Genomic DNA, 25346 nt, shown 5'->3' with positions numbered 1-25346 from the left:
GTGTTGCTAATTCGAATGAGAATGGAAATTTATGTCCCTGTCCCGATTTGAGGCTGTTGAAAGCGGCCCGTAGCTTGATATGCCTTCAATAAAATCCACCACCAGATCCGACAGCCAACAACGACGACAACGACGAGTGTGGCATTAGTGTGAGAAAATTGATATACCCCGTACCGAAATCTATCCGCTTGTTAGCGCAGGCTTTGTCCGCGTTCGTGTTGAATTAGGACTGGCCTTTTTTCATGCGTGTACGTTATCCCCTTGTACGCCGTATAGATTTAGATGATCCAATGATCCGCCAATCCGCCCACCAGGTTGTGTCGAAGACCGTTCGAAGACGTCCCGTTTCCGGCCCCGGGTGTGTGTGTGTGTGTGCTAGGTGGTGGCCCATAAGTCCCGACAACGATGAAGGATTTATATCCCAAATCGGAGGATTTATCGTCCGGCTTCGCCTGAGGTCTAATGAACAAAATATTTTATTATTTTGCTTAATGTCAAAATGCTTTGATGGAGCATCATCAAGCCTGCTTACAGGCTACGTTCCCGAAACATCCAAGGTGACTTGCAGCATGACGGCGAGCGTCCCTGAGGTTACGAGGTTACCACCCACACGCGCACATTATTTCCTGCAAAACAAATAATCCAAACAGATAGCGAACGTTCCGAGGACGCTCGCCCTAGCTGCCCGAGTCTTGAGTCGAACTTTGAATGGTGTCCCCCGGCGTGCGACCAAAGGACAGCCTCCCGGCGTGTGCTAAGTGTGCATGTTCGCTGATGCGAACGAACTGTCCTCGTCCTTGAAGCTTGTATACGTCGTCTAATCATACATCGAGCGATATGAAAACGCACTTACTCCTTCACACTGTTCGGTTGCGCTGTGTCTTCAATTTCCGGGAGGACACTCTCGCTCACAAGGACGCAAACACTCATCCAAAATGTGCACAAAATGTGTGCTATTGGAAGCAGCAAGTAGACATGTGTGTGTGTGTGTGGGCAACGAAAAGTAAGGGAAGTAGAGAATCCAGAAGCGAAAAGCACAACGCACGACGCACACCAATTGGTATGCAGATTGTTTTATGTTTTGATGATTATGATGTTTTCGGATTTCCACAGCAAATCCTCCAGTGCTCGCACAGTGCGTACGACACGGTTTACGAGGTGGCAATTTAGACATGTTTCCCAATTCTAAATGCATTCTCCGTGCCGGCAAAAGGCACGTACAGGATTAGTTCGTTCGTCCAAGCTATTGGGCGTTTTTAATTACACAAATTTTCTCCGGTCGTGTGACCTATGGCCTTGGGTGGTGTGTTTTCCCTTCGAAAATGACGGGTCGGTTGGTGTAAAGCTGTTATTAAACCCCAATCGACTGATGCAGTAAACTAGCTTTCGGGAAGGCATAAGGTTTCGTGTATTCAAGCAAAGGCTCCTCCAAAGGCACGCCGTTATGATCGTAAAGATCGTGTGCTGCAAACTACCGAACCGTTCCAGACACGGAACTTGTGGACTTTTATAGGCAATAGTATAAATTCTCCATAAAGAGTAGCCGGCTTCGAGTAGCAATTGATCCTCTGAATATCGCTAAAAACGTAAGGCGGACAACCATGGCTTGCACGAAGCGGACGAAAAATAAGATCTCCATAAACTTCAAACAAGCGCTGTCGTCGAACAGGGATAAACCGCTTCTTGACCACCGATGAGTCCGAACTGTGGTACAAAATAAACCACATTTGCTCCGGATTTTCTAAGAACTATCTCCCCAAGAAAGAAAAAAAAACCGCCTTTCCAAAACGATCTCCGAAGCAAACCCCCAAAAACAACCGACCGAGAACGATTCCGACAAATTAAGACTTTTATTGTGTGTAAAGACCTACAGCGTAGTACCTTTGCCATTGGACCTCCGTGGGGCCGTCCTGGTTGCGCTGGTGGGATGATGCAAATTTGATGTGCCGCGTTGTCGAAGAAGGTGTCAACAGGAACAGCATAAAAACGAGCTTAAACGGCAACCCGGTAAGTGGCCAGTGCCGTGTATTTATGTTCGTTTTAGATCCGTTTTTTGACTTTCGAATTCCGGCACTACAAAGGGGGGGAGAGAGAGAGCGAAAGGATTTAGTTTTATGGTTACATTAAATTAAAATGTTTCCCTTTTACATTCCATCCCGCCGTTCATGGGTACTTACCGGGTCATGTTTACCTTTCGGGTGACCTCTTCCAGCTGGCCGTCAATGTTTAACGTTTAAGTATCATTTACCAGAACGCTGGTATCTCTCTATCAAAACTACCAAGAGCTATGCGGCATTCCCTAGAGATTCCTGGAGATGTTTTTCGACACATTAACAACGACCACTGTGTGTCCAATGTCACACAAAACCTCTGCTGAAGATGAAGATCCTCACAGTCAAGGTCACGACACAGTTTAGCACAACTTCACCAATTGCTTGTGCCCTCGATGGCTACGGGTTTTTGTGTGGTCTTGACCATTTTTTCAAACGTTTCGATCAAGGTGATTACAAATTCATTGATAGAGATACCAACCTCTGTTTGTCCTCTGCTCACTTCGCTCTAATCGGTTGGAAAATCACTTTCAAATCACTGTCCCAAAACAATGACCATGCCATTTGCCTAGTCCTCGTTTCACGGGTTTCCTACTACCGAACTAACCCCCGGAGCAGTGTAAATACAACCCGTGACGCCATTGTTGTGACAGACGAGCTATCGCAAACCAGGACGAACTGACCCTCTGTGATAAGGTCCGATATCCTGCGATGCTGCTGCCAACCAACCGATCGTGGTGGTCGTCGCACTCCATCCCCGCTGCTCAACATCCCGCTGACCGGGTCTGTACCATTTTTTGCTGTGCTTTTTTCTCCTTGTTGCTTATTCCGTAGAATCCGAGCGGGGGCTCTCGTGCTGGTAGCCTCTGTGACGTGTTTTAAGACTACTTGTGTGCACACCCAGCAGTGTGCACAGTCCGGTGCATCGTGCTACGCCTGTGGTCCATCGGGTTCCAAAAAAAATTCCCAAAAAGGAGTGATTCTTCTCGGTTTACCTCAGGTTCAATCGCAGAAAATTACCCCTAGTGGTTAGCATTGTTTCAAGCTGCCAAACGGCATGATCTGGCGAATCCGGATCCGGGTCTCATCTAAGCACCTTACTGCTTAGAGATCTTTTTTTTTACTGGTGAGTACAAGACAACAGGTAGATAGTACTGTGATAGTTCCGGGGAGTTCGGAGAAATCAATTTCTCTTACAATTAGCCATTGCCAACTCCATGACGCCATGGGTTTTACGTTTGTTTTGCGACTGTTTCATTTATGTCCTCTTTTTTGTCTTATATCTTCAAATGATTTTGTTTGGTGTAAATAAATGAATGATTTCATTCATACTACTTCTACTTCTAGCTTCTTAGAAGATCGTGCATTGTTACTGTCGATGTCACGCCATAGGAAGTTTTCTATGTAATAATATATATCCTCCTTTATCTTCAAAAATATCATACTCCAAGGTGTGGTGGTTCTTTTATCCTTAGAGTTCTCTTACTGGCAAAAGAGTTAAGCAAGCCATCGTACCCCAGGGCGATACCGGGATGCCTTTTTTCCAGTAGCTCCAATAAAAAATAAATGCTTTACATTTATTACTAACCTCCGCTGCAGCCATAAGACTCCTAACTATACGTTCCAAATTTGGAGGTTTTATGGGACCAATTTGAAAATGGCCGTGTGTACCAACCAATTAAAGGAGGTCCCTAAGAAACCGACGATCGAGAGAACGTATGTCCCAAGGTAAAAAATTCACATCACCCGGTTGAACCGAGTTCCTGAGTCCGATCAGGAGCTAAACTAAACAACAAAATCAACGGATACTCTACCTTCCAAAACCTTGATTTCCATATATTCTTGTAACCTTTCCGTGACCTTTTATACCGTACGTACGTACGGTCGGAGCAAAAGCTCAAATTATACCCAAAACGAAGGATCTCTCTCGCACTCGCGTATGATTTTATCGTTTTAAAGCTACGGCAACTACCGACCGACTCCACATCTCGGATGCGATGTAAAAAATCAAAGCACACCGTTCGAAGCGGCTATAGCAGTGCCTGTGGAAGCGTTTAAAAATGCAGAAGTTATGATAGATTCGTGTTTTATTGACCTGTCGTACGCCACACATCAGGAAGGGTCGACCGGGAGTGACCCTCGTGGAAAGTCACTATACTGGTCGGGCTGCCCAGGCCTGTCGAATCGGGAATATTACGGGAATATGGTAATGGAGATTCGAAGAATGCTATAAATCGGGTTTTACAATTGTTTACTGTCGAGCGGCCATCGACAATAAACCAAACCCAAGTTCTCCAATAGCAACACTCGTTTCGGGGTAAGCAGGGATGGTAAGCAGAAATGCAAATGTCCCGGGCACTCTTCCCTGCTCCAGGCCACACGGGCCAACGTTAAGGAAGTTATGAAAGGAGCTCGTGGCTGCTCACGCGACATCACTTCATAGTAGCGTTTGTGCGCATCCTGGATACGGATATAAAGGGCCTCCTTCCGTTATTCTACCGACCGACCGAGAGCATTTACCCTCAAGCAGAAAAAGAAACACAAGATCTCAAGCCTGACTCAATTTTGGAACGGTTCGCAATAGCAGGATATCTTCAACTTCTCCCGAAGGGTCGAACATTCGCTGTTCAGCAGCTTCAATTCTGGGACGCTTTTTTCCAAGCGATGCCTATCATCAGACGACCTTTGCTTTGAAGTTTAACCACCATCTTCCTCGCTAAATGAGTTGCAAATTTCAGTAAATCAAAGCGCACCAGGCAGCGTGCTCCCTCGCGCGCCATCGGGATGCATGAGGTAAAATTCTATTACGCCCAATATGCAAATTCAATTGTCGAAAATCTCCACCCAGGAGAAAAAAAAGCGACAAGGATCCAAATGGGCGTTTACGGTGATATTATAGACAAGGTTTCTTGGGGTTTTAACAAACTCTAAGGAGAATAGAATTCTTTGAAATTCGCCAATTTTACCAAAAAAGCTGTCCATAAGAACTAAAGAATTTTAAGATATCAACAGCATCAGGGATGAATGGATCCCTTTGAACAAAAGGGGTAAACAAACGGAAAATATCCCTATTTTCCATTATTATGCAAAATCGCTTCCAGCGTCATTCGCTCGAAGCGGAACATTAAATTTATGCTAACCTGTCGCGATTACCGTTCCTGATAAGATCTTATGTCCCGGCGTTTTTCGACGAGGACTCAATCCTGCCGAATGATGGTGATAAAGCGGAAAATTTACTCGCTTATTATCGCACCATGTGGCGGTAAGGGAAGTGAGCGAGTTCCTTGCCCAGAATTTAAAAAAACGGCAAAATTCGATTACCGATCCGAGAACTCCGATTGCTCTGGAATTAATTGGGAACAAACTTATGTTTTATTACATTTCTACAGCAAAGTCCTGAGGACAAACTGAAGCTGACACTGGCGAAGAATACAAATTACTGAACAGAAGAGCAGGTGAAATCACATCCAATCCATGGCCTGCGGAAGATGTGCATGTATTCCTACCCTCCGTATAGTTCAACGAAAAGTCAACCATTTATTCTGGTGGGTTGATTAGCAGCTTATAAAACAAATGCCGCCGCCATCAGGACACAACTGCCCCGTAACATACGAACCTTTCCCTCGCAACGGAATCGCCTACCGCATGGTGTGAAAGCAATAAAACACTCACCACGCGCTTACGCCTCGGTTGATGGTGGCGCGCACGACGCACCTTTTTCGCCTTTTTAGCCATCCACGTAGGCTTTTGTTCGGCAAGAAGTTGTTCTTTGTTGAGCTCCCGGGCTACTCGGATACACTTGATGCGAGTGTCATAAATTTTGCTTCTTTTCCTGGGACTTCCCAGTTCCAAGAAGATGATGGGCACCTGATCTAATGCGAGGACGTTCCTGATTCTCCTCTAGGTCGGGCCTGGAGTTTTTGCCGGACTAAACGCGCCCCGCCGATTGTTGGACGCTTTGTTGTCGTTGGCTGGTTCAGTTGCAGCATCTGTTTCGGTTCCATACGGCGGCCATACCGAGACGGGGTGATCTAATTTTTCCCCGGGCAACCCGCGTCAATAGTCGACTTTTGTTGTTTGACGAGTCGTAAAATGGGAACGGAAAATTATCCACCCTACAACAAATTAATTTCCACCTTTTGTTCCGAGCGATGGGCTGACGAAGCTAAGCCTCACCTCGATCGATCGTGATGCTCTCTTGCTGTAGGATTATGTGTTGTAGCTATATTTAGCTTGTCGCATTCGTGACCTTCTTGTTCATTGCTGTTTAATATAGCGTTGGGTGGATGTGTGAATTATGTGGATGTGTGAAGTTACCAATTCTTATAAGAATTTTAAGCTATTTATCCACTCAACAGGATAAACATACCAGCTTATTGTTCCGTCCTCTGTTTAACCAATTGCTGTATTTAATATCTCTTCTCGAACCTATACTTACAACGATTCTTCTTATCCTTAAGAATAGACACATTAATAGCTTTCATAAATCGATTCCTTCACCATTGTACCACTCGCAGTTGATCGCTACTTACGATAAGATAAATTATTGATCAATAACATCTACGGTAAGTAGCGCTTAATTCCCAAACATTGATTGCACAGCAATACGAATCTCGGTTTGTGGCTGTTTTTTTTTCCTCTCTCCCTTTATTATCCTGTATTCAGTTCCATTGTATAGCCACACCACACCGTAGAATGACGTACATCCAGGTGATCCTGCCGGAGAACTTTTTTTGTGTAGAGAATGATGTCCTCTAGAGTCCAATATGGCACCACATTGGTTATACCTTGTCTACCACCTGCGGTGGAACTGTGCAGAACCACACAGGGAGAAAATCAAAATAAATGACACAAACAATCGAACCCATAGACAACGGGGACAATCTCCTCCTGCCAGTAGCCAGTATGTGTTTGGGAAGATCATTCTAAGAAGTGACGAATCTATCGCCTTGCGTCCTAGGCACAAGATCCTGACTGGCCATTGTAGTCTCTTATAAACCCATCAATCTTAATTATCCTTCATATCTCCATCTCGAACCTATTAACACGGAGCGCTGAGTCTAGGTTAGAGAAGAAGCTCTGGGCAGTTTGCAGAGCACAGAACAAAAAAAAACGATAATGGTCAAAAGAAACAGAGCCCTTGTTGTGTTGAGAAGAAAGTACAACACAAAGCTGGCGAAGAAACGGACATGTTGGAATTGAAAGAAATTGAATGGAAAGTTGTTCCCTTTGTAAAATTATTTGGCAAAACTAAGTCAATTTTATGTGTATTTGATAGACTTTCTTCTCCCCAAGCTGAAAACCCTCTTCAGAGACTTTAAATTCTACCTACAAAAGAAGACAGATATTCTGCACAAGAACGCATTACTCCAAAACTCCATTCAAAGTTGCACCCGTTTTGGACACCGCACGCTAAGCCGCTGAAGTTTGCGGTCGTCTTTGTGACTTCCACTTCCAAGGAGCTGTAGCTTAGGAATCGTAAAAAGCGGATTAAAAGCGCAGTTTTATCGTCCGCAACTGTTGTGCGTCTTTTATGTATGATTTTGTATGCGGGAGACGAACTGCCCAGAACTTCTTAAGGGAACAACAGCTCAATTTAAAGAGGCCTCAACGTCTTGGAGTAAACGTTGCCTGAAGATAAATGTCTTGCATAGTTGCATTTAAACCTAATGATTTTAACGAATCCTCATGCCTAGCCAGCTGGAGTTGCTGAAACAATATCCGATAACAAATCATGTCATAATTTCATAATTCAATTTTTAAAACATTATCGCTCTTCTGGAAAAATATGTAGCCCAGCGTTGAGTGAGTCGTCTATAGAAAAGACTCCTAAGTGTCCTCTGTAGCGCCAAACAAAACATTTTTGGAACCTTCTTTCGGAGGACTCTATTCCAACCATTCTGTGATCAAGACAAAAAGCCCGCTTTTAGCTGAAAGCTTGAAAACATGAGGAAGCAAAAGTCACCCCGCATTGATACCCTCCTAAGCTCATCTGCAACATCCCACGTGCCATCCTTTCACTATCCTTTGTTACAATTATTCACCATTTCCAGGTATATTTCCTTAAATTAAGTAAAACTCTAGGATATCAATGTTTGATTCCTTACATATGCTTAGCAGGACATCAACTACATCTCTACCTTTAGTCTCACCTGCTGGCACACGTGCAGCAACTTCACTCTTAAAACATGCCCACATCATTGATTCATTTTGAATGATTTTTAATTCTATTCCTCTAACTCTAAAGATCTAAGATAAATGAAAGCATGTAACAGCCCGTTGTAATGGCATGTAGTGATCAAAGGTGCATCTGTTCTAAAGGATCGATCGCATATTATTGTTTCATCTCTAATGTTTACACCTTCGTGGTTCGATCACCCCCATTGGGCGTAATGAAATGTTGCCTTCATTTTTGCAAGAATAAAAAGGATATTTCTTAGAATGAAGTTATCTTTTCTGCAGCAAACCTCCAACGAAGCACAAAACTCCTTGCTGGACGATACAAACAAACGCAGCACGAGCCCAACAACACGTCCTGCTGCAGGATACGAACGCCCCGCTGGTCATTTCAGCGTTTAAGGTGGCGCATAAATTAAACCATCTGTTCCGGAAGGTTGTCCGTGATTGCCACCATCACCACCACAGGGGCCTACCAACGTCTTGTCTTCTGGATGGTCCTTGGTGTTTCTTTTAACGCAAGGAGTCTGATGAACGTTTCGAGACCACCATTAGGCTCTAAAAATCAGGAGACGTTTGAAGCATTAGGATTGCTTAATCAGCATGGTGCATCCCGTACCATGAAAGCACGTCCACAATAATGGTAGTGTACGGGCGTAAGGAACTCGTCACCGCAGAAAGCTTACAACAAACGTTCAATATGCGGGTGAAGAAAAGCGTAGCCCATCTTAGAGGTCTTCCTGATGAATCTTCCGAGATCGGAATCAAAATTGAAGGAAATTACGAAGGAACTGTGTCCACCAGTCACGAGTCAGCTATACAGCTGCCAGATTTCGGACAACAGATAGGACTATGGACGGCAAGTAGTCATTTTGTTTCTTACTCTTACTTTATTTTACGTTTATTGTGGTTTTTCCGTGCCCTCATCCTCATTGGCTCGGCATTCCGTATCAGTTTTGTTGAGCCCTTTGTTCTGAAGCTTCATTAGGTCAGTGATTTTGTAACATTTCAGAGGCACAATTTTGAAGGTGGCTGTATCCGGTTCCGGATTTTCTTGCTTAATCTCTTGCAGAGCTCCAACAGGTTTCGGAGCCATCTGTACAGTATTGCCAACACTTGGAACAGTGCTGCAAGCTTCATCGTCAGATTCCGGTTCCTTGCTGTAAGGCGTGGCAGCTGTTTCGGACCGAGAAATGCCTTCATTCTCCTTGTCGCTACATTCCACCTCAGTTACATCCTTTATTTCGATTTTTGTAGAATTGGCTGGGTCTTCAGACTTTGTCGCTGTAGGACACTCCGCACGTTCAACGTTCAAAGCATTCGTCCTCAACCGTTGTGCCTCTAGCCGCCACATCCATGCCTCCTTTACCGCATCTTGGCGCAATTCCATTGCTTCCCGTTGCTGAAACTGACAGGTACGCAACCTCTGTTCCAACTTTCGCATCTCTTCCGTGTAGTACAGCACCAGTTTGTTCACCCAATCGGCACTTTTGGTTGCCATCTCGTGTTCCAAATAGCGAACACGGGCCAACGCTCTCTCAAGCTGCTCGTGAAGGTCACCGTTTTGCTCCCGTAATTTGAACAAGTTATCATACTCTGCCGCTTTAATCAATTTCAAACACTGTCCGTACAATCGCTCGGATTGCTGGTTTATATCGCGCAACTCCCGTATCTGTCTCGGACAATCGGCGTGCTCCTGCTTCAGCTTGATGTGGACCGCCTTCAGTGTGGCGAATGTCTTCAGCACTTTGGTGCGTTGATCAGCCACCTCGCCGAACAGGGAATTTCCTTTCGTATTTTCATTGCTTGAACCGGACCGGATGCCAGCGAGTTCAGCCGACAGTAAAGCGTTCTGCTGCTGGGCAGCTTCAAGCAACGTGCGCAGCTCGTTTGCCTTTTCCCTTTCGATAAGTAAATCTGATTGCTTGTATTCGAGCCGTTCTTTCGCCTGCTGGAGTTCCTCGCTAGTTTTGGACAGTTCCCATTTGGCTTGTTGGAGCCCTTCCGAAGTAGATTGGAACTTTTCCTGAAGCAATTCGAGCTCGAAAAGATATCGTTTTTCCTCATTTTCCCAATCTTGTTTCGCACGAGATAGCAATTCTTGCTGGTCGGAAATGGCAGTCGCCGGTATTTCGGGAGCCGGATCGGAACCTGGAAGGATGTCATTCTTTTCCTCTAACTGTGCTTTTAATTGATCTATGATCGATTTTTGTGCCTTCAGCTGCTCCTCATAAGTGGAGCGTATTTGTTTCTTTTCTTCGGCCGATTTTACCACCACCTGTTCCAGCTCTTCTGACAAATCGAAGATTGTTTTGTTGGCAATCTCAAACTTGTTCTTGAAGACGTGCAACTGTTGGCGTAGATCTTCATTCTCCGCGAGGAGTTGTTTACTGGAAGCAGGCTTCTCCATAGGTGGGACGCTTGATGTACGTAATCTGGAATGTTTGGTTCTCAGTTAGTTATTGGATTTATTTTTGTCTTGAATTACGTTTATCACTTACTTTGCTAGTTCTGCACTTCAAAGCACAAGTATTTCCACCATCAACTAGTTGCGTTTCAATAAAAGCAATTTTAGGCTAACTCGATGCCAACAACAAGCGAAACGTTGCGACCGTTTGTTTTTAATATGAAAAGCATTGTTTTGCTGCAGTTTAGTTGCCTTTCAAAGTGACGTTTCCTCTTTACTTCATCTGAAAGCGAACTAAAGCCGCTGCCAAGCTGTCAATCATCTCGTTGTTTGTAAATAAAACTGCATCGGTTCGCTTGATTTTGTTTTCGGTGGATTTGTTTCGGATTTATACTTAATACGTAAACTAGTTATAAAGTAAAAATGAATCAAATTGCTGTTTGTCGTGTCTGTGCCTCCAGTGAAACGTTGCTCGAACTGGTCGACATTTTCGTGAAGCACGAAGAGCAAGAATGCATTGCTGATATTCTGCTGGAGCTGGCTGGAATACAGGTAAGTGGTTCTAATAACATAACTAAGTCTTAACACTGATAACCTTTCCCTGCTTCCTGATTAGGCGACAGTGGATGATGGTTTTCCACATAGCTGCTGTTCACAATGTCATTCTGATCTTATCATCGCTGTATCGGTGCGGCGGAAATGCATCGAATCAGAAAAACTCATTCGACAATCATTGGATTTTAACCTTAGCTTAGCGTAAGTAAGAAACATTTAAAGAACAAAAGCGAGCATTTCCAAATTTCTTGTCATCTATTTTAGCCATGTTGTAGACCAGCCGGATGATGTATCCGTGATATCTTCTTTAAACGAACCGATTCTAACGTACCATTGCTGGGAGTGCTCTTTAGACTTCTGCAGCAAAGCGCCACTGCAGGACCACTACGAATCCTTTCATGCTAATGCAATCCATGGCTGGAAAACTTTCGGCATTAGTGAAGTTTCCATGTTCGATTCAACCGATGATGAACATGAGGTGGTAGAAATGGTGGAAGACCCGACTACAGAAGAAAACTTTTTTGTTCCTCCACCTCAAATTCATCGTTGCTGTGGATGCTTACTATCGTTCGATACCGATGCCGAACTGAAACAGCACTCCGATATGGTGCACGCCTCAAAAGCCATACATGTGGATGGAAGCCGAACATTTCAATGTAAAGTGTGTCATCGTTTATTTACCACTGCCAGCGCACTGGAAAACCACCAAAATATGGAATATTTATCACGCTTCCAGTGTGCAACCTGTGGCCTACTGTTTGGCACGAATGTACAACTGACCAGGCACGAGTTTAAGCATATGCATGGCAAATTCACCTGTGATATTTGTGATAAAATATTCTCCAGCCCGGAATATTTGAAAAACCACATGAAAAACTTGCATACAAATGCAAGGGCGACGAAATTACAGCATCAGCAACAGCAACACGTTTGCAATCAGTGTGGCAAGCGCGTTAATTCGGCTTCCTATCTGAGAGTGCACATGCGGTTACATTCGAACGAGCAACCATTCTCCTGCAATTTGTGTGGTGCACGGTTTAAGCTAATATCCTACTTAAAGTGGCACATGGCAGTGCATATAGGACTGTACAAGTGCAAACAGTGCAATGCATCGTTCAAAAGCCCATCGGACCTGCAGGATCATATGAACAGTCACAAGGATTCGAGAGAGTTTTGCTGCAATCTGTGTGGTAATGGTTTCTTCACGCAGAAAGCTCTGTTCAAACACATGCGAAAGGTGCATTCACAGTACAAAAGAAAACAAGTGTAGCGATTAATGGAATGGGCTAAAATAAACGATAAAAAAATATTATATCTGAAGATGGTTGATAAAAAGTAAATCATTCCGACAAGAGAAGAATATTTGCTCTTTCCTCTGCCCTCCTGAGTGCTGAGAATCAATAATTGAACAGGTTATTAAAAATATTCAAATCACTAGAGCAAAATTATCTGAAAAACCTAATAGTTCATCAAAAACCGTTGCCTCGTTTTCGAACTCTCAAAAGATGCCGTCATTTACAGCTGTCATCCTAATTTTAGATGCTTTTGAAAAGCATCTAAAACTTTTAAAACGTAAACACAGGATTTGTATCAATAGAAGCGTGAATAGTGCAGAGCAGAAATATGGGTTCGATGGTGCTGTTTATGATAGAATATAAGTGACCAAACGTGCAATACATCCAATCCTATCAAGTTGCAGAAACTAACAATAGTTACAAAGCTATTTAAACATGAATCAAACTATCATCTGTCGTGTGTGTGCCTCCACCGACAATGCCGAGCTCGATCTAGTTGACATTTTTGTGAAGCACGAAGATCATGAATGCATTGCAGATATTTTACTGGAGCTAGCAGGAATAAAGGTAAGCCTGGCTGCATTACAATACCCCAATTTTAAAACTTTTTCTTTTCATTAGGCAACGGTTGATGATGGATTCCCTCCAAAGTGCTGTAGACAATGCCAAACCGATCTTACCAACGCTGTATCGGTGCGACGGAAATGTATTGAATCGGAAAAGCTCATCCAAGCTTCCTTAGATGCTAATTCTGTCTCCCATTTTGATGCCCAATCGGACAATGTTTCCATAGCATCAATCAAAGAAGAACAACTTTCCATGTACCGTTGCTGGGAATGTTCCATAGATTTCTGCAGCGCCGAACCACTGCAGCAACACTACGAATCCCTTCATGCCAATGCAATCCACGGCTGGAAAAGCTTCGGTATCAGTGAAGTTTCCTTGTTCGACACAACCGACGATGAAGCAGCACCTGTTCGATCGGTGATGGCCGATAAAAAGCCCGTTAAACAATACTACCGATGTTGTGGATGTCCACAAGAGTTTGATACCGAGACAGAGCTGCAACAACATTCCAAGACGGAACATGCACCGAACGCAATCGAACCCACCGAAGACAAACCGATTCAGTGTGAAATATGCTACCACACGTACACTACCAAATGGGGTGTAGTTGCACATCGATCGACGAAAACTATGCTTAACCATCAGTGTGCATACTGTGGCGTCCTGTACGGTTCCATACACCCGTTAAGATATCATGAGTATAAGCACACAAATCATACCTTTGATTGCAATATTTGTGGTAAAATATTTTTCAAATCCTGCCATCTAAAACGGCACCAAGGTTCTGTGCACGTGGAACCGAACTTAAGGACGAAATACAGCTGCAATGTGTGTGGTGTACGCGTCAATACGACAGCGTACTTGAAAACGCATATGAAGCTACATTCTACCGAGAAACCCTTCGTCTGCAAGTTGTGTGGAGCTAGTTTCAAGTTGAAAATGTACCTAACCTGGCACATGATAAAGCATCGCGGTGTGCACAAGTGTATGGAATGTGAGATGACCTTCAAGGCACAATCGGAGCTGCAGGACCATTCGCATGTGCATGAAGGTACGAGACCGTTCAGCTGTAGTTTGTGCAACGGCAAGTACACTACGAGCAAAAATCTTACCAGACACATGCGCAAGAAGCATGCCCAATACAAGCGAAAGCAAGTGTAGGCGACGTTTTAATAACTTTCGCCTACATTTGAAATCAATTTGTGATAAACATACTATTTTCATTTGTTTTCCTATACACATATTAATTTATATTCCATATCTATAAAAATAAGGAATAAAATAATTGTTTAAAATTGATTTCTAAAAAGCGATAAATTTAAAAACTCCGGTTTTGTTTATTTTTTCATTCGATTGTGTTCAAAAAACGACGCCACGACTGTAATTTGCTTTTTAGATGTATTGCAAAGTCATCTAAAGCTGCTTGAAAGAGATCAAAAACCAAATTTCAAATGTAAACAATCTTGGGAGTGCAGCATTCTACCGACCGCACCAGGGCATGTTTTTCAGATTTTATTATCAAAAAGTGTTGGTTAATGGAAATATAATGCCCTAAAGTCTTGAGCAAAATGGAGTTAAGTATACGGTCATCTAAAAATGAATCAAACCATCGTCTGTTGTGTGTGTGTGCCTCCAACGGTATTACCAAGCTTGATCTGGTTGATATTTTTGTGAAGCACGAAGAACAAGAACGCATCGTCGATGTGCTGCTGGAGCTAGCAGGCATAAAAGGTAAGTTTCGGTTCATTACTAAGGCCCAATGCTAATGTTTTGTTCTTCTATCAGGTACTATTAGAAATTGGTGTAGAAAATGCCAAATCAACATTATCAACGCTGTATTGGTGCGACGGAAATGTATCGAGTCGGAAAAAATCTTCCAAGCATCCTTAGCTTCGGATGCCTTAGGGATTTCTTGCACACACTTTGATGATCAGTTGGACAATGTTTCCGTGGCATCAATCAAAGAAGAACAGCTTTCTTTGTATCGTTACTGTGAGTACGGATTTCTACAGCGCTGAGCCACTGCCGGAGCATTACGAATCGCTCCATGTCAATGCAATCCACGGCTAGAAACGTTTGGCATTAGTGAAGTTTCCTTGTTCAATTCAACTGACGATGATAATTTGGAGATATAAATTTCTAATGTGCCTATAGACTCTGGAAAGGCAAAGCACACCAGCCAATTCTACCGATTTTGCGAATGTCCACACGAGTTCGATAGCGAGTCTGAACGGCAACAATATTCCAAAACGCAACATGCACCGAACGCAATCGAACCCACCCACTACGACAAACCGTTCCAGTGTGCCATGTTGCCATGAAACTAGTAAACATAAGCAACATACGTATCGTATGAGTGCAATATTAGCGGGAAGAAATTTCTCTCCATCGATACCTCACGAATCACAAGGATGAGATGCACTTGGATCCAGAGCTAAAGAGGAAAAAGAGGAAAGATCGTCGATGTAGAGATATAGATATAGTCGAAAACTAATAGAGAGGATTCCTCTAGTGGATAGACTTCGTATTGAACTTATTTTCAAAGCTCAAGGTGACGGAAAAACTATTAGGGTTCTTGTGGTATCAGAACTGGGACTCTGCTGAGCATTTATACAGTCACAAAACTCTACAGAGCAGTCACAAAGCGCCGCTGAGACATAGAATTCGTACAAAACTGATGTGTGTTTGGAACGAGATTGGAGATCTTCCACCATTCTGCAGCAAATTACACAGGCTCTGGCGGGCATGAAAGACACCAGACGGCTCATCCTACAAAGCTTTTATTGCCATCCTCCTGGACAGAGAACTAACTGGGAAAAAAATGGGATGGAGTGATGGCGCTGATAACTTCTGCTGCAAGCCAGACCCAGCGGTTGTAGCACCGGATGACCAATGTGACCGAAAGACATCCTGAATTAGTGGTAATCTTCTCGGATTTGACTCTGTACGAACAGATCGGGAAATCGGACACATCTCCATCGGTATTTCGAATTGCATACGAACAAATCACAATCACAATCTTGTCGAGTCTTATCTTTAGCCTTTTTTGTTTTGTTTTTGTTTTCTTTTTTTCTGGTTGTTGTTTAATTATCTTATATTCTTGGATTCGTTTGTTTGCCTTTTTTTGTTGTTCTATTTACTTTTAATTGTTTGTTTTGTGAGTGTTTTTCTGTCTTCTATTTTTATGTTGTTGGTTTCTTCACAGAACAGTACGGTTTTACAATTATCTGCTACTATTTTTTTCATTTTTCTATTAGTAGAGCGCAAAGTTTGGTGCACGAAGGTGTGTCTACTACGGGGCGTATGTGTGTTTTTGTCCATCGTTCAGGGGGGCATATGATTGTTCCGCTCCTACAAAAAATATACGATCAGGACGATCACACACACTCGCACATTTTTTAACAAAATAGTTTCGTTTTGTTGTTGTTGTCTGCTCGAAGCGATTCCACAGTGACCACAAACCAAAGAATCTTCCCCGTTCTTATAACTCTCTCTCTTATATTTGCACGCTCTGCTAAGCTAAACGAGAGACCATTATTGTGCATTATTGTGTTTTATTCCGGAAGTGGTGCATGTGTTTGATTGATTTTGTTAGTAACACAAACAGAAAAAAGCATAGACGCAAAATGGGTTGTTTTTTTTACAAAATAAGAAATAAAAAATCGATTTTTTTTCAAGACATCAATTCAATACTTTTCGAATACGTAAATCCTAAATTATACACCAAACACATTGATAAAAGTGCATAAAATAACAGAATAAAATTGAAAGTAGCAATGTGCTTAAAAAAAAACAAAACGTGTATGTACACAGAGCTAAAACACCTTCCGCGGTATAATATAATGTGTTTGTTGCGCCATAAAGAGAGAGAAAGTGTGAGATATAATAGAATAATTTTGTTTAATAAATAGCAAAACAAAGCAAAGAAATGATTATGTTTTCTGCATTCGTGAGAAGGTAGGTTCCACATGAAAGAGACAACACGCGCATCAATCATCTATCGCCGCCGTCGACCGAAACTTAAAATACTAAAAACTTAACTGTTTGAGTATTTTTTTTTACGTTTCTTAGCGTTCTTTTTTACATCTTGTTTTTGTGTTTTTTTTTATTTGTTTTTGGTATCATGCAGAAGTTTCTGTTGTTTTTTTTTTACATTTTAATTCTTGCGTACCTCGCTACTTCTTTATCCGGAAAAGAAGATACATGTATATGTATATATCCATCTAGTTATTAGTGATCAAAATTCAAATGTATGATCTCAGGTGTTTTTTTGTTATCCTTTATCCATTCTTTTAACGTTTTTTTGTATGCTCTTTTGCTCCATATTTCCGGTGAAGCTCTCTTTTTCTTCGCTTTATCTCGGACATCGTTTCGCTTAAATTTGTAAGGGTTTGTGTGTGTGTGTGTGTTTTCACTTTTAAGGTTAAAGATGTACCGATCTTTAAGAATAAACGATCAACGTATGTAACGGAGCAACGAGCTTATTAAATATATTTATATAGACACATTAATTAATCTAACATCTTCACGTTGCTGCTGCTGCTGCTTGCTGCTACTACTTCTCTACACTCTCACTCACTCCTTCTCCCGTCAAGGTTGCGAACGAGCGATACAAAATCGATAGAAAGAGTCCTTAAGGGAATAAATCGCCCGTCCGTTGTAATGGGTTAAAAGTTACTTTGTGAAATTGTGTGAACTGGTTTTGCTTTGCTTTTGTGTTGCTGTGTATTGCTTTATTACTGACCTAGGAAGGAAATCAACGTCCAACAGATACGCACACGCACGCACAACTAATTCCTCCCAGGATGGGATCTCCTAAACATTGCACTGATTTGAACTATTTTTCCTCTTTTTAGTACACGGTTTAGTACAACGTACACGCGTTTAAAACAATCCAAGTCATCGGCGACTTTTGTTATAAACATGTGAACACTTGTTTCATCTCATCTAGACAGATCAGCAGAGAGAGAAAACCGAAAATGTTGCACACAACACACAGTTTGGACGTTTTCTGATGTTAACAAAAAGGGAAGCTTACCACAGAGCAGCAACAGATACTTCTACTATAATGTATGTTTAAAAAGAAAGTAACTGAACTGAAGTTGCTCAAGAGTGAAAAGCGTAAATTTTTAACACAAGCGCAAAACCGCTCCGGCTGTGTTGCGTTACACACTACTTACACACACGCACAACACACACCTACTAAAAACACTGCGCGCTTAAGAAGAATTGGTTTGTGTAAAAATAAATTAAAGAAAATAAAAACATCAACGGTACTCCTTTCCTCACGCACTCCTTGTCCCTCTTTTCCTCCCCTCTAACCCTTGCATCCAACACTTCCCTTGGTGGAGAACGATTTTCCGGCGTTCCGCACCTTCGTCGGCCCGGAGTGGTGATGGCCAACCGCACGGGAACGGTGCTGCTGCTGCTGCTGCTGCTCGTTCTCCTCCGTACCACAGCCCTTGCCGCCGCCTAGTCATTCGACGGTGATCGGCGTGACCGGTGGGAACTGCATCTCATCGTAGATCGGCACCGTCACCTTTACGGGGTACTCTACCGCTTCGCGCAGATCATGACACCAGTCGGAGTCTGCTGAAATGGAGCCACGTGACGGGGGGTGTGGGGGTGAGGATAAAAAGAAAGAAACGAACGGAAACGCATGGAACCAACAGTTGTGCAAAATAAAATAAAAAACAAACGAAAATGCGCCAAAAAAACCAAAAGCCGGAACCGGAATAGGGGTGGTGGTGGTGCGAGGAGAAGTGAAAAGGGATTTAGTATTTAAAAAAAGGTAAGTATTGATTAGCATAAGGAAATGCATGCGCCAAGGGGGTAAACCGGAAGATAAGGATTAAATGGGCACATGAAACAGAAGGAAGAACCGTGGCCGAAATCAAAATCAAGATGGTGATTTTAAAATGTCAGTTACAAAGCAAACGATTCACATTATTATCATCACGAATAGGGGGGAGAATAAACAGAGAGAAAAAGAAAGAAAGAGAGATTCACTTTTAGAAAACGGTTCATCTGAACGAATACGGGGACGGACATTTCCGATAAGAGTGGATTTGGTTTTTTTTTCTCAGTGGGGGTCGTAGGCTAGTCACTAACCTGACATCCGGTCGGCCGGACGTCCCTTCAGAACGCCCGCATACGTGCCCGGTGCGGGCAGCATCGATTTCGTCATGTTCGTCACGTTCAGGCTGTTTGTATTTTCATCGTTTTCATTGCCAACGATGTCAACCTCTGCACGGCCGGGCCCCGGGGAAGGATTCGGAGACAGGAGTAGAAGAAGAAGAAGAGGGTTAACATTCCGATTCCGAGCCCGATTTTCCTTTCATTGGGCGGTAGATAAAGAGAGAGAGAGAGATAGAGAGGAAAGGAATCCACTTACCGGTAATGCCGTGCAATGGCGTACGAAGATCATGCGCACGAATGAGCTTACATTCGCCACCCTTCGAATCCTCGAAGCTGTAAATGTACAGAAAACCGTCCTCGCACGCCAACAGTAAGCGCGTCTCCTTCTCCAGTTTAGCCATCACACACTCGTACCGAAGTCCAGCCTCCGCCAGCTGTATCGTAGCGTACGCACGGTCCTGCGTAAACACATCCGTCACGACATTCGTCGGTAGGTAGCTCGTGACGGCTTTCGCCAGAAATCCCATGCCCCATCCACCACCACCAGCAGCAGCCGTACTCGACGGATCGCTTCCATTCGATTCGTCATCATCGCTCGAGCTGCTAGCATTATTACCGGCGGCAACATCCACCGCAATGCTCTGGCGACGTTCCGCCTGCTCGATTGCTTTCGGATCGATCCGGAAGATATGTACGGTTTCCGTGTTCGAGCTCGCGACGACAAAGCTCGCACAGGTGCTAAAGTTAAGCGAACCGATGCTAACGTGCCGCTTCACACCCCGTCGGAACTCGTGCACCTTCTGGCCATTCTTCACGCAAAACACCCGAATGACGGTACCCTTCTCCGAAGCGGTCGCCAGCAGTACGCCGTTGTAGGAGAAGTTCAGCGCCGACAGCGGTGAATCGTGTGCCCGCAGCTTCAGTCGGCGCATCTGGTTGGCCGCATCGAAGATTTGCAGCTCGCCGCACTCGGTCGACACCGGATAGGCGAGGTGCGATAGTAGCGAGAGCGTACACAGACCGGCCGGATTCGGCGCCATGTTCTTGATGGAATGTAGCAGTCTCATATCACGGATGTTGTGAATGTAAATACTGTCCACGAGGCATACCACTAGCCGGGATCGGTTCAGTTTCACCGACAGGATCTCCGACGGGTAGCCGTAGTTGCAGATTTCCGCCCCCTTCTTGAAGTGACACACCTGGAAAAGCAATAAAGAAAAGCAAACTTAGTACGCTGGTGTAACCAACCCTCCCCCGGACGGTACGTACCTTAAGCTTGTTCGGTTCACTAGCGGTAACAACCGCAACGAGGCTGCTACTAAACAGCCGCTCGGCAATCTTTGTATCCTCGTCATGACTGCAGAAGATTTCATCGACACGATCAACAGATGCTAACGAAAACAATCGATATCCCGTCCTGGATACCACGGAAAGCGATCTGGAAGGTAGGAGTGGAGAGAAGACAAAAAATGCCAAGTAAGTAGGCTGTGAAATTAGTTGATGCTGTGGGGGAAATTTATGATCTTTTCTTAGCAGTGTCATGGCAGCAACAAACGATCACCGATGCACAGTGGAACGACCTGTTGCACAATGTGCATCTTGAGGACCGGGTCGCTTCCCACCCCACTGCTAGCTCGTGAAGACTTTGTTGGTGTGGCGCACTTTGTCATCTGGTTTAATAATATACTCGCACACAGATTTATTCCAATGTGAGAGATGTCAACAAACGATCGTTGGAAAGCGCGTCAAATGAATGGTGTGTGTTTAAATTGGTTTGTTTTCTGAACAGAAATTTCTGCATTTACAGGGTTTTTTTTAACTTGATAATGTAAAAGCATCAATCATTTTGATAAACACTTCAGAGGATATGGTAGACTGGGCTAGAAAGCTACTCCTTTCATGGTAAAGCTACCAGATGATATTGTACATGGGAAAGTGCGTAGAGTAAAAGGAAATTGTTTACTAATAATAAACAAATTAGTTTACCATTGCATCTGCAGTGTTTGTGCAGTACATTATCAACAGACAAACCCTGTAAAATATCAATCTCGCTGCATTTATTACTTTTGCATGCTTTTGCAACTACGCAATATCGTAATGATGCTCTCCTAGCTTCTCGTTCTCTCCTTCTGTCACACCCAAATACGCATGTCCAAAAGTAGAAAATGCAAATTGCAAGAGCGTGCAACGCAACGGTAAATCATGCACCCGATTCAGTGTGTTGTTCAAATTAAACATGACCCGCTTCTCTTCGCTCATACTGCTGCAGCCCCTTTTTCCCAGCCAACCCAACCAGAACACAAAGCTACGGTTCAATTTACTGACCTCGCGGAGACGCAGAGATTGTAAATAAAGCGCCTAAAAATATGCATCACCCATACGACGAATGACCGTTTACAAACAAATTGCTCACCCGATCAGAGTGCTGCCATTTCACCCCACAAAATGTTGCCCTTCGTTCCCACTCCCCCAAAATGATCGATGGCACTTGTGCGTGGAAAATGCCAGTGGAACAAGCTATTTTTAACCGTACAACCATTTCCATCCAAGCGGCCAATTTATTCAAACCTGGCGTACCAACCCTGTGAAGCGTTTTGCGCGTGCCGGAACGGGAAGAAATAATAGAGAGAAAAAAACATCCCTCTCCCCTCCCAAAGCAAGGTCATGACCGCGAGAGCGAACGCGAAAAAGATCAGCAAAAGATCAGATGATCGCAAAACCTACTGTTCTAATTATAACGGGGCCGTTGTTGTGACGCAATTCGGTGGTGGGAAAATGGCCTCTTTCTTGAGACTCACTCTTAGAAACAGGAGTGCTTCGGTATGTTTTCCTTTTGGGCCATATGTATGTGAAGTTCATTCGCGTCTTCTAACCGTTACCTTGAAGCTGATGTTTTTCACACACACACACACACATCATTAAGAACCGTGACACAATCAGAAGGGCTTCTATACAAAAGAGGGGGAAATAGACACCTACTCAATAGCCGAGCCGATACCCTTGAACCCTTTGGACATACACACTGGACCGTACACCCTTCGGTCAACACGAAGGGCATTCAAATTCGTCTCGCATCATCGCGCCTTGATTGGAGAGGTTCAGTTTGCGAACAGGTTTCCTCCAACAAAACATACCTTCGTCCAACTCATCCAACTCATTCAAGGGCTCGTGTTCCGACTTGTTCGCTTTGTTCTGTGATGTCTGGTGATACTATCAAGCTCTCCCCACCCTGAGCAGTTCTACCCTCCGTTCCTTGTTAGAGATATTTGCCGATACTGTGACAGCTTATCAAGAATCGTAAATCAACTCCAATGTGGCCACAATGTCTAGACGAGTGTTTAAGTCGATGCGGATAACTGTTTGTGTAATCTTGCTACCTCCCGATGATCGCACCTAGTTCTCTATCGATCACCTGCAACTCAACAGCAAACATCTTCGCAAAACGTTCTAAACAAGTGAACCGTCCGGTTGTTCATTAAAATTCCAAAGCGTCACGACGCGCAACAGCAACAGCTGAACCCCGAAGACCTACCATTAGTCAACAATTAGCACTCGGCAGCAAGTGGAACGGTCAATCGTTGAGCTCATTTACTCGCTCGTTGCTGCGTTTTCCATTTCCGTCTTTGCCACAACTTTCCCCCGCACTGGTGTGTCACTGGAGTGTCACTCGGAGGGCCAGAAAAACAACTCCCGCAAGCAACACAAACAAGGATTGTATCATCTCAGATGGGAGGGTTTTTTTTTCGATCAACTCATTTGCAAACAGCTGTACCGCGGTCAGGATTGACTTGAGGCGATCGCGAGTAATTGAAACCTGATGGACACAACTCTCGCCGAAGGGTACACCAAAGGATTGACTACTTCTGGAGAGCTCTCCAGACATTCATCAGCCCCCGTTAACTAATCTGGACTCATTCGGCAAATGGCTTGGACCACTTCCAAGGAATTATAGCGAAGATGTCCAGCTTTCGTTGCAGTAAGGCCAGCTTAAGTTCCATACCCCCTAGGGGGATGGTTCAATCCATGATCTTTGCCTGACATGTACACACAAAAACATGCACATATTTACATCAATTGCCAGGTTCAATTACTGGAAGAGAAATCTAACCGGACCCCCAACAACTAGATTGAAACGGGAGCACAATTCCATCAATTCGTTGCGAAATGCGAACACACACACCCGTCAGTGTCCGTCCATCTCCATACACACGCGTGGCACATCCTGGGGGCCCTCGCCGTGAGGTACGGTTTGAATTGCATTCGGAAACATTAGCTAATTGCAACACTTGATCATTTGCACTGCAACTGATTGAGGGAAGCTAGAGGCGAATGTAGTCTCTAAGACTCAAAGCCTGTATAAATAAATGAAAAAAAAAATTGAGGGAGGCTGTCCAGTTCGGAGGAAGCGTTACGAAAAATGTTGTTAAACTGCTTGTAACTATTTATGTTTTTTTATCGCGGAAACTCCAACAACTCCTATAGCGAAACAAAGATGCGCGCTGGGAAATATAATTGCCATGTAATGGAGGGTGATGATCTTCTAGTGAGCTTGAGTAAGGGAGAGAGTGATAGAACAAACAACCTAGCGAAGCAATTGTTCTATAGCTGATTCATCTGCCATTCATTCCTAAGATGCTCTATTGTCTACTCAACAAAGCACTTAAAGAATCGCACCAAGAAGGACTTAAAATATCCAGTTATTCAACTATATCACCCCTGCCACTGAGGTACAAGCAAACGATCCTTTTTTCTTATTTTGGTCACCGTAAATTATCGCTTTACGACAGCTGGTTTCACGCATCATCATCCTGTGTATTAGTGGTTGAACAGCTTGTATCGAAGCGCGAAACAAAGAACGGATCCAATCCACGGTAGAGGAGGAGCGCTGCATCTCATATGCAGTTGCGCATGCGACTCTGTGTGTTGCATCATGCTTGAGCCGATGATGATCGTCATCATCATCCGACGCTCTCAGTGCAGTTTCCCTTCTCCCACAACTCGAGATCATCTCAAGTCGTTGGTTCAACGGAAAGGCTCACTTGCCAATCATCATCATCATCATTCCTCGGCGAACAACAATCGACGATCGCGACGAGGCAGGTTTTGCCTTTCCCTCCGAGAAGTGAAGCCACACACACACACACAAAACACCACTCGCGTCACACAATCTCCTACAGCAGAGCGGGGGGATTAGCCCTGACCGTCCCGGGTATGCGCCCTCGACCTTGGTAGTGAACTTCCCCATTTAGAAGATTCCCAAGAACAAAAGACACCTTTTTTCTACTAGCAGGGGATACAAGAGAAGCCTCCAGTCAGCTTACCTGGGAGCCTGGAACTCATTGTCTTTAAGCACCCCTCTTCTATATGGTGCCCTTAGGGGCGCGAATGGACGTGACCATTCGGGTGAGCTGAACGTTGTACAAACGATATCAAACCCGCTTAGTGTGTGGGATGATGATGGTGTGTGGAGCACACACACACACACATATGGGGATACATACACACAAGCTACCAAATCAACAACAACAAACAAAACCACAACACAGAACTAGTGCGCGCGTCAGGCCACAGAGGTACGGCTCGACTTGTCGTCCGTGAAGCGATTTAACCTTGAACAGCGGTGGAGCACGGAGAATGCTGAGTGGAGATCTGGACGAAGGGTACCCCACCGTAAAACCATGTCCTCCCCACCTACCACTACCCCCAAACATTGATCTGACCAGCTGCTCATTTTCACATCCAATTCGCACCCTGTCCAACGCTGTCCCCTCTCTTCTGCTAACTGTTTTTTAGGATCTCTTTCAGAACAAAACCACCGAAAAGTGACGATTCAATTACAAAATTTGTCTTTAAAAAAAGCCACCCATAAAATGCTAAACGCAGCAGGTGGATGCCAAACAAAAAAAAAAAAAAAAACAGCAAATCAACTGCATTTCAATCAACGAAAACACACAACCTTGACCACGGGCCAAACCGTACCAAGCCAAGCTGCTGCAGTCTCTGCTTGCATACACAAAAATCATCGAAAGCGTGGCGCACGTTTCGATTTGATTTGCACTTTAAGCCGGAGTGTAGTGGTGTGTTTTTGTTAGGTTGGTGTGTTGCCTGGCTATCGATTTTTCGTCGTCGTTTTCAATGTCAATGCCAAAAATGGTG

General features: G+C 43.9%; 5 protein-coding genes across 7 annotated transcripts in view; 2 read left to right on the top strand and 3 right to left on the bottom strand.

Annotated features, from left to right (window-relative positions):
• LOC126564095 (GATOR complex protein MIOS) overlaps positions 1-25346 on the bottom strand; it is a 259062-nt gene that overhangs the window by 217210 nt on the left and 16506 nt on the right. The window lies entirely within an intron of this gene.
• LOC126564555 (protein Spindly-B) lies at positions 9130-10643 on the bottom strand. The gene has a single exon (XM_050221633.1). The coding sequence runs from the start codon at positions 10636-10638 to the stop codon at positions 9130-9132; it is 1509 nt and encodes a 502-aa protein (XP_050077590.1). The 5' UTR covers positions 10639-10643.
• LOC126565341 (zinc finger protein 665-like) lies at positions 11053-12460 on the top strand. Its single transcript, XM_050222513.1, has 3 exons — positions 11053-11187; positions 11252-11391; positions 11455-12460. Exons 1-3 carry the CDS (start codon positions 11059-11061, stop codon positions 12458-12460), a joined length of 1275 nt encoding a protein of 424 aa, XP_050078470.1. The 5' UTR covers positions 11053-11058.
• On the top strand, positions 12921-14213 carry LOC126564786 (zinc finger protein 708-like). The gene is made up of 2 exons (XM_050221892.1): positions 12921-13052; positions 13107-14213. Exons 1-2 carry the CDS (start codon positions 12921-12923, stop codon positions 14211-14213), a joined length of 1239 nt encoding a protein of 412 aa, XP_050077849.1.
• LOC126564621 (WD repeat domain phosphoinositide-interacting protein 2-like) overlaps positions 18509-25346 on the bottom strand; it is a 37161-nt gene continuing 30323 nt past the window's right edge. Inside the window, exons 3-6 of one of the 3 annotated variants that reach the window (XM_050221701.1) lie at positions 20460-20628; positions 19447-20389; positions 19164-19298; positions 18509-18644 (exon numbers count right to left, since the gene is read on the bottom strand). In XM_050221701.1, the coding sequence (XP_050077658.1) occupies positions 18529-18644; positions 19164-19298; positions 19447-20389; positions 20460-20628 (1363 nt within the window). In that variant the 3' untranslated portion in view covers positions 18509-18528. The remainder of the gene's footprint in view (positions 18645-19163; positions 19299-19446; positions 20390-20459; positions 20629-25346) is intronic. The other 2 variants (XM_050221702.1, XM_050221703.1) reach the window with 2 other exon arrangements.

This window comes from Anopheles maculipalpis, chromosome 3RL, assembly GCF_943734695.1.
Source record: "Anopheles maculipalpis chromosome 3RL, idAnoMacuDA_375_x, whole genome shotgun sequence".
Taxonomy (NCBI): Eukaryota; Metazoa; Arthropoda; class Insecta; order Diptera; family Culicidae; genus Anopheles; species Anopheles maculipalpis.
Note: the sequence above shows the minus strand (reverse complement) of the source record. Positions and strands in the feature narration are given on the sequence as shown.

Coding starts and splice junctions, on each gene's coding strand:
- LOC126564555 (XM_050221633.1), bottom strand. CDS start 10,638: ATGGAGAAGCCTGCTTCCAGTAAACAACTCCTCGCGGAGAATGAAGAT.
- LOC126565341 (XM_050222513.1), top strand. CDS start 11,059: ATGAATCAAATTGCTGTTTGTCGTGTCTGTGCCTCCAGTGAAACGTTG. Junction 11,188..11,251: donor TGGAGCTGGCTGGAATACAG/GTAAGTGGTTCT, acceptor CTTCCTGATTAG/GCGACAGTGGATGATGGTTT. Junction 11,392..11,454: donor GATTTTAACCTTAGCTTAGC/GTAAGTAAGAAA, acceptor CATCTATTTTAG/CCATGTTGTAGACCAGCCGG.
- LOC126564786 (XM_050221892.1), top strand. CDS start 12,921: ATGAATCAAACTATCATCTGTCGTGTGTGTGCCTCCACCGACAATGCC. Junction 13,053..13,106: donor TGGAGCTAGCAGGAATAAAG/GTAAGCCTGGCT, acceptor TCTTTTCATTAG/GCAACGGTTGATGATGGATT.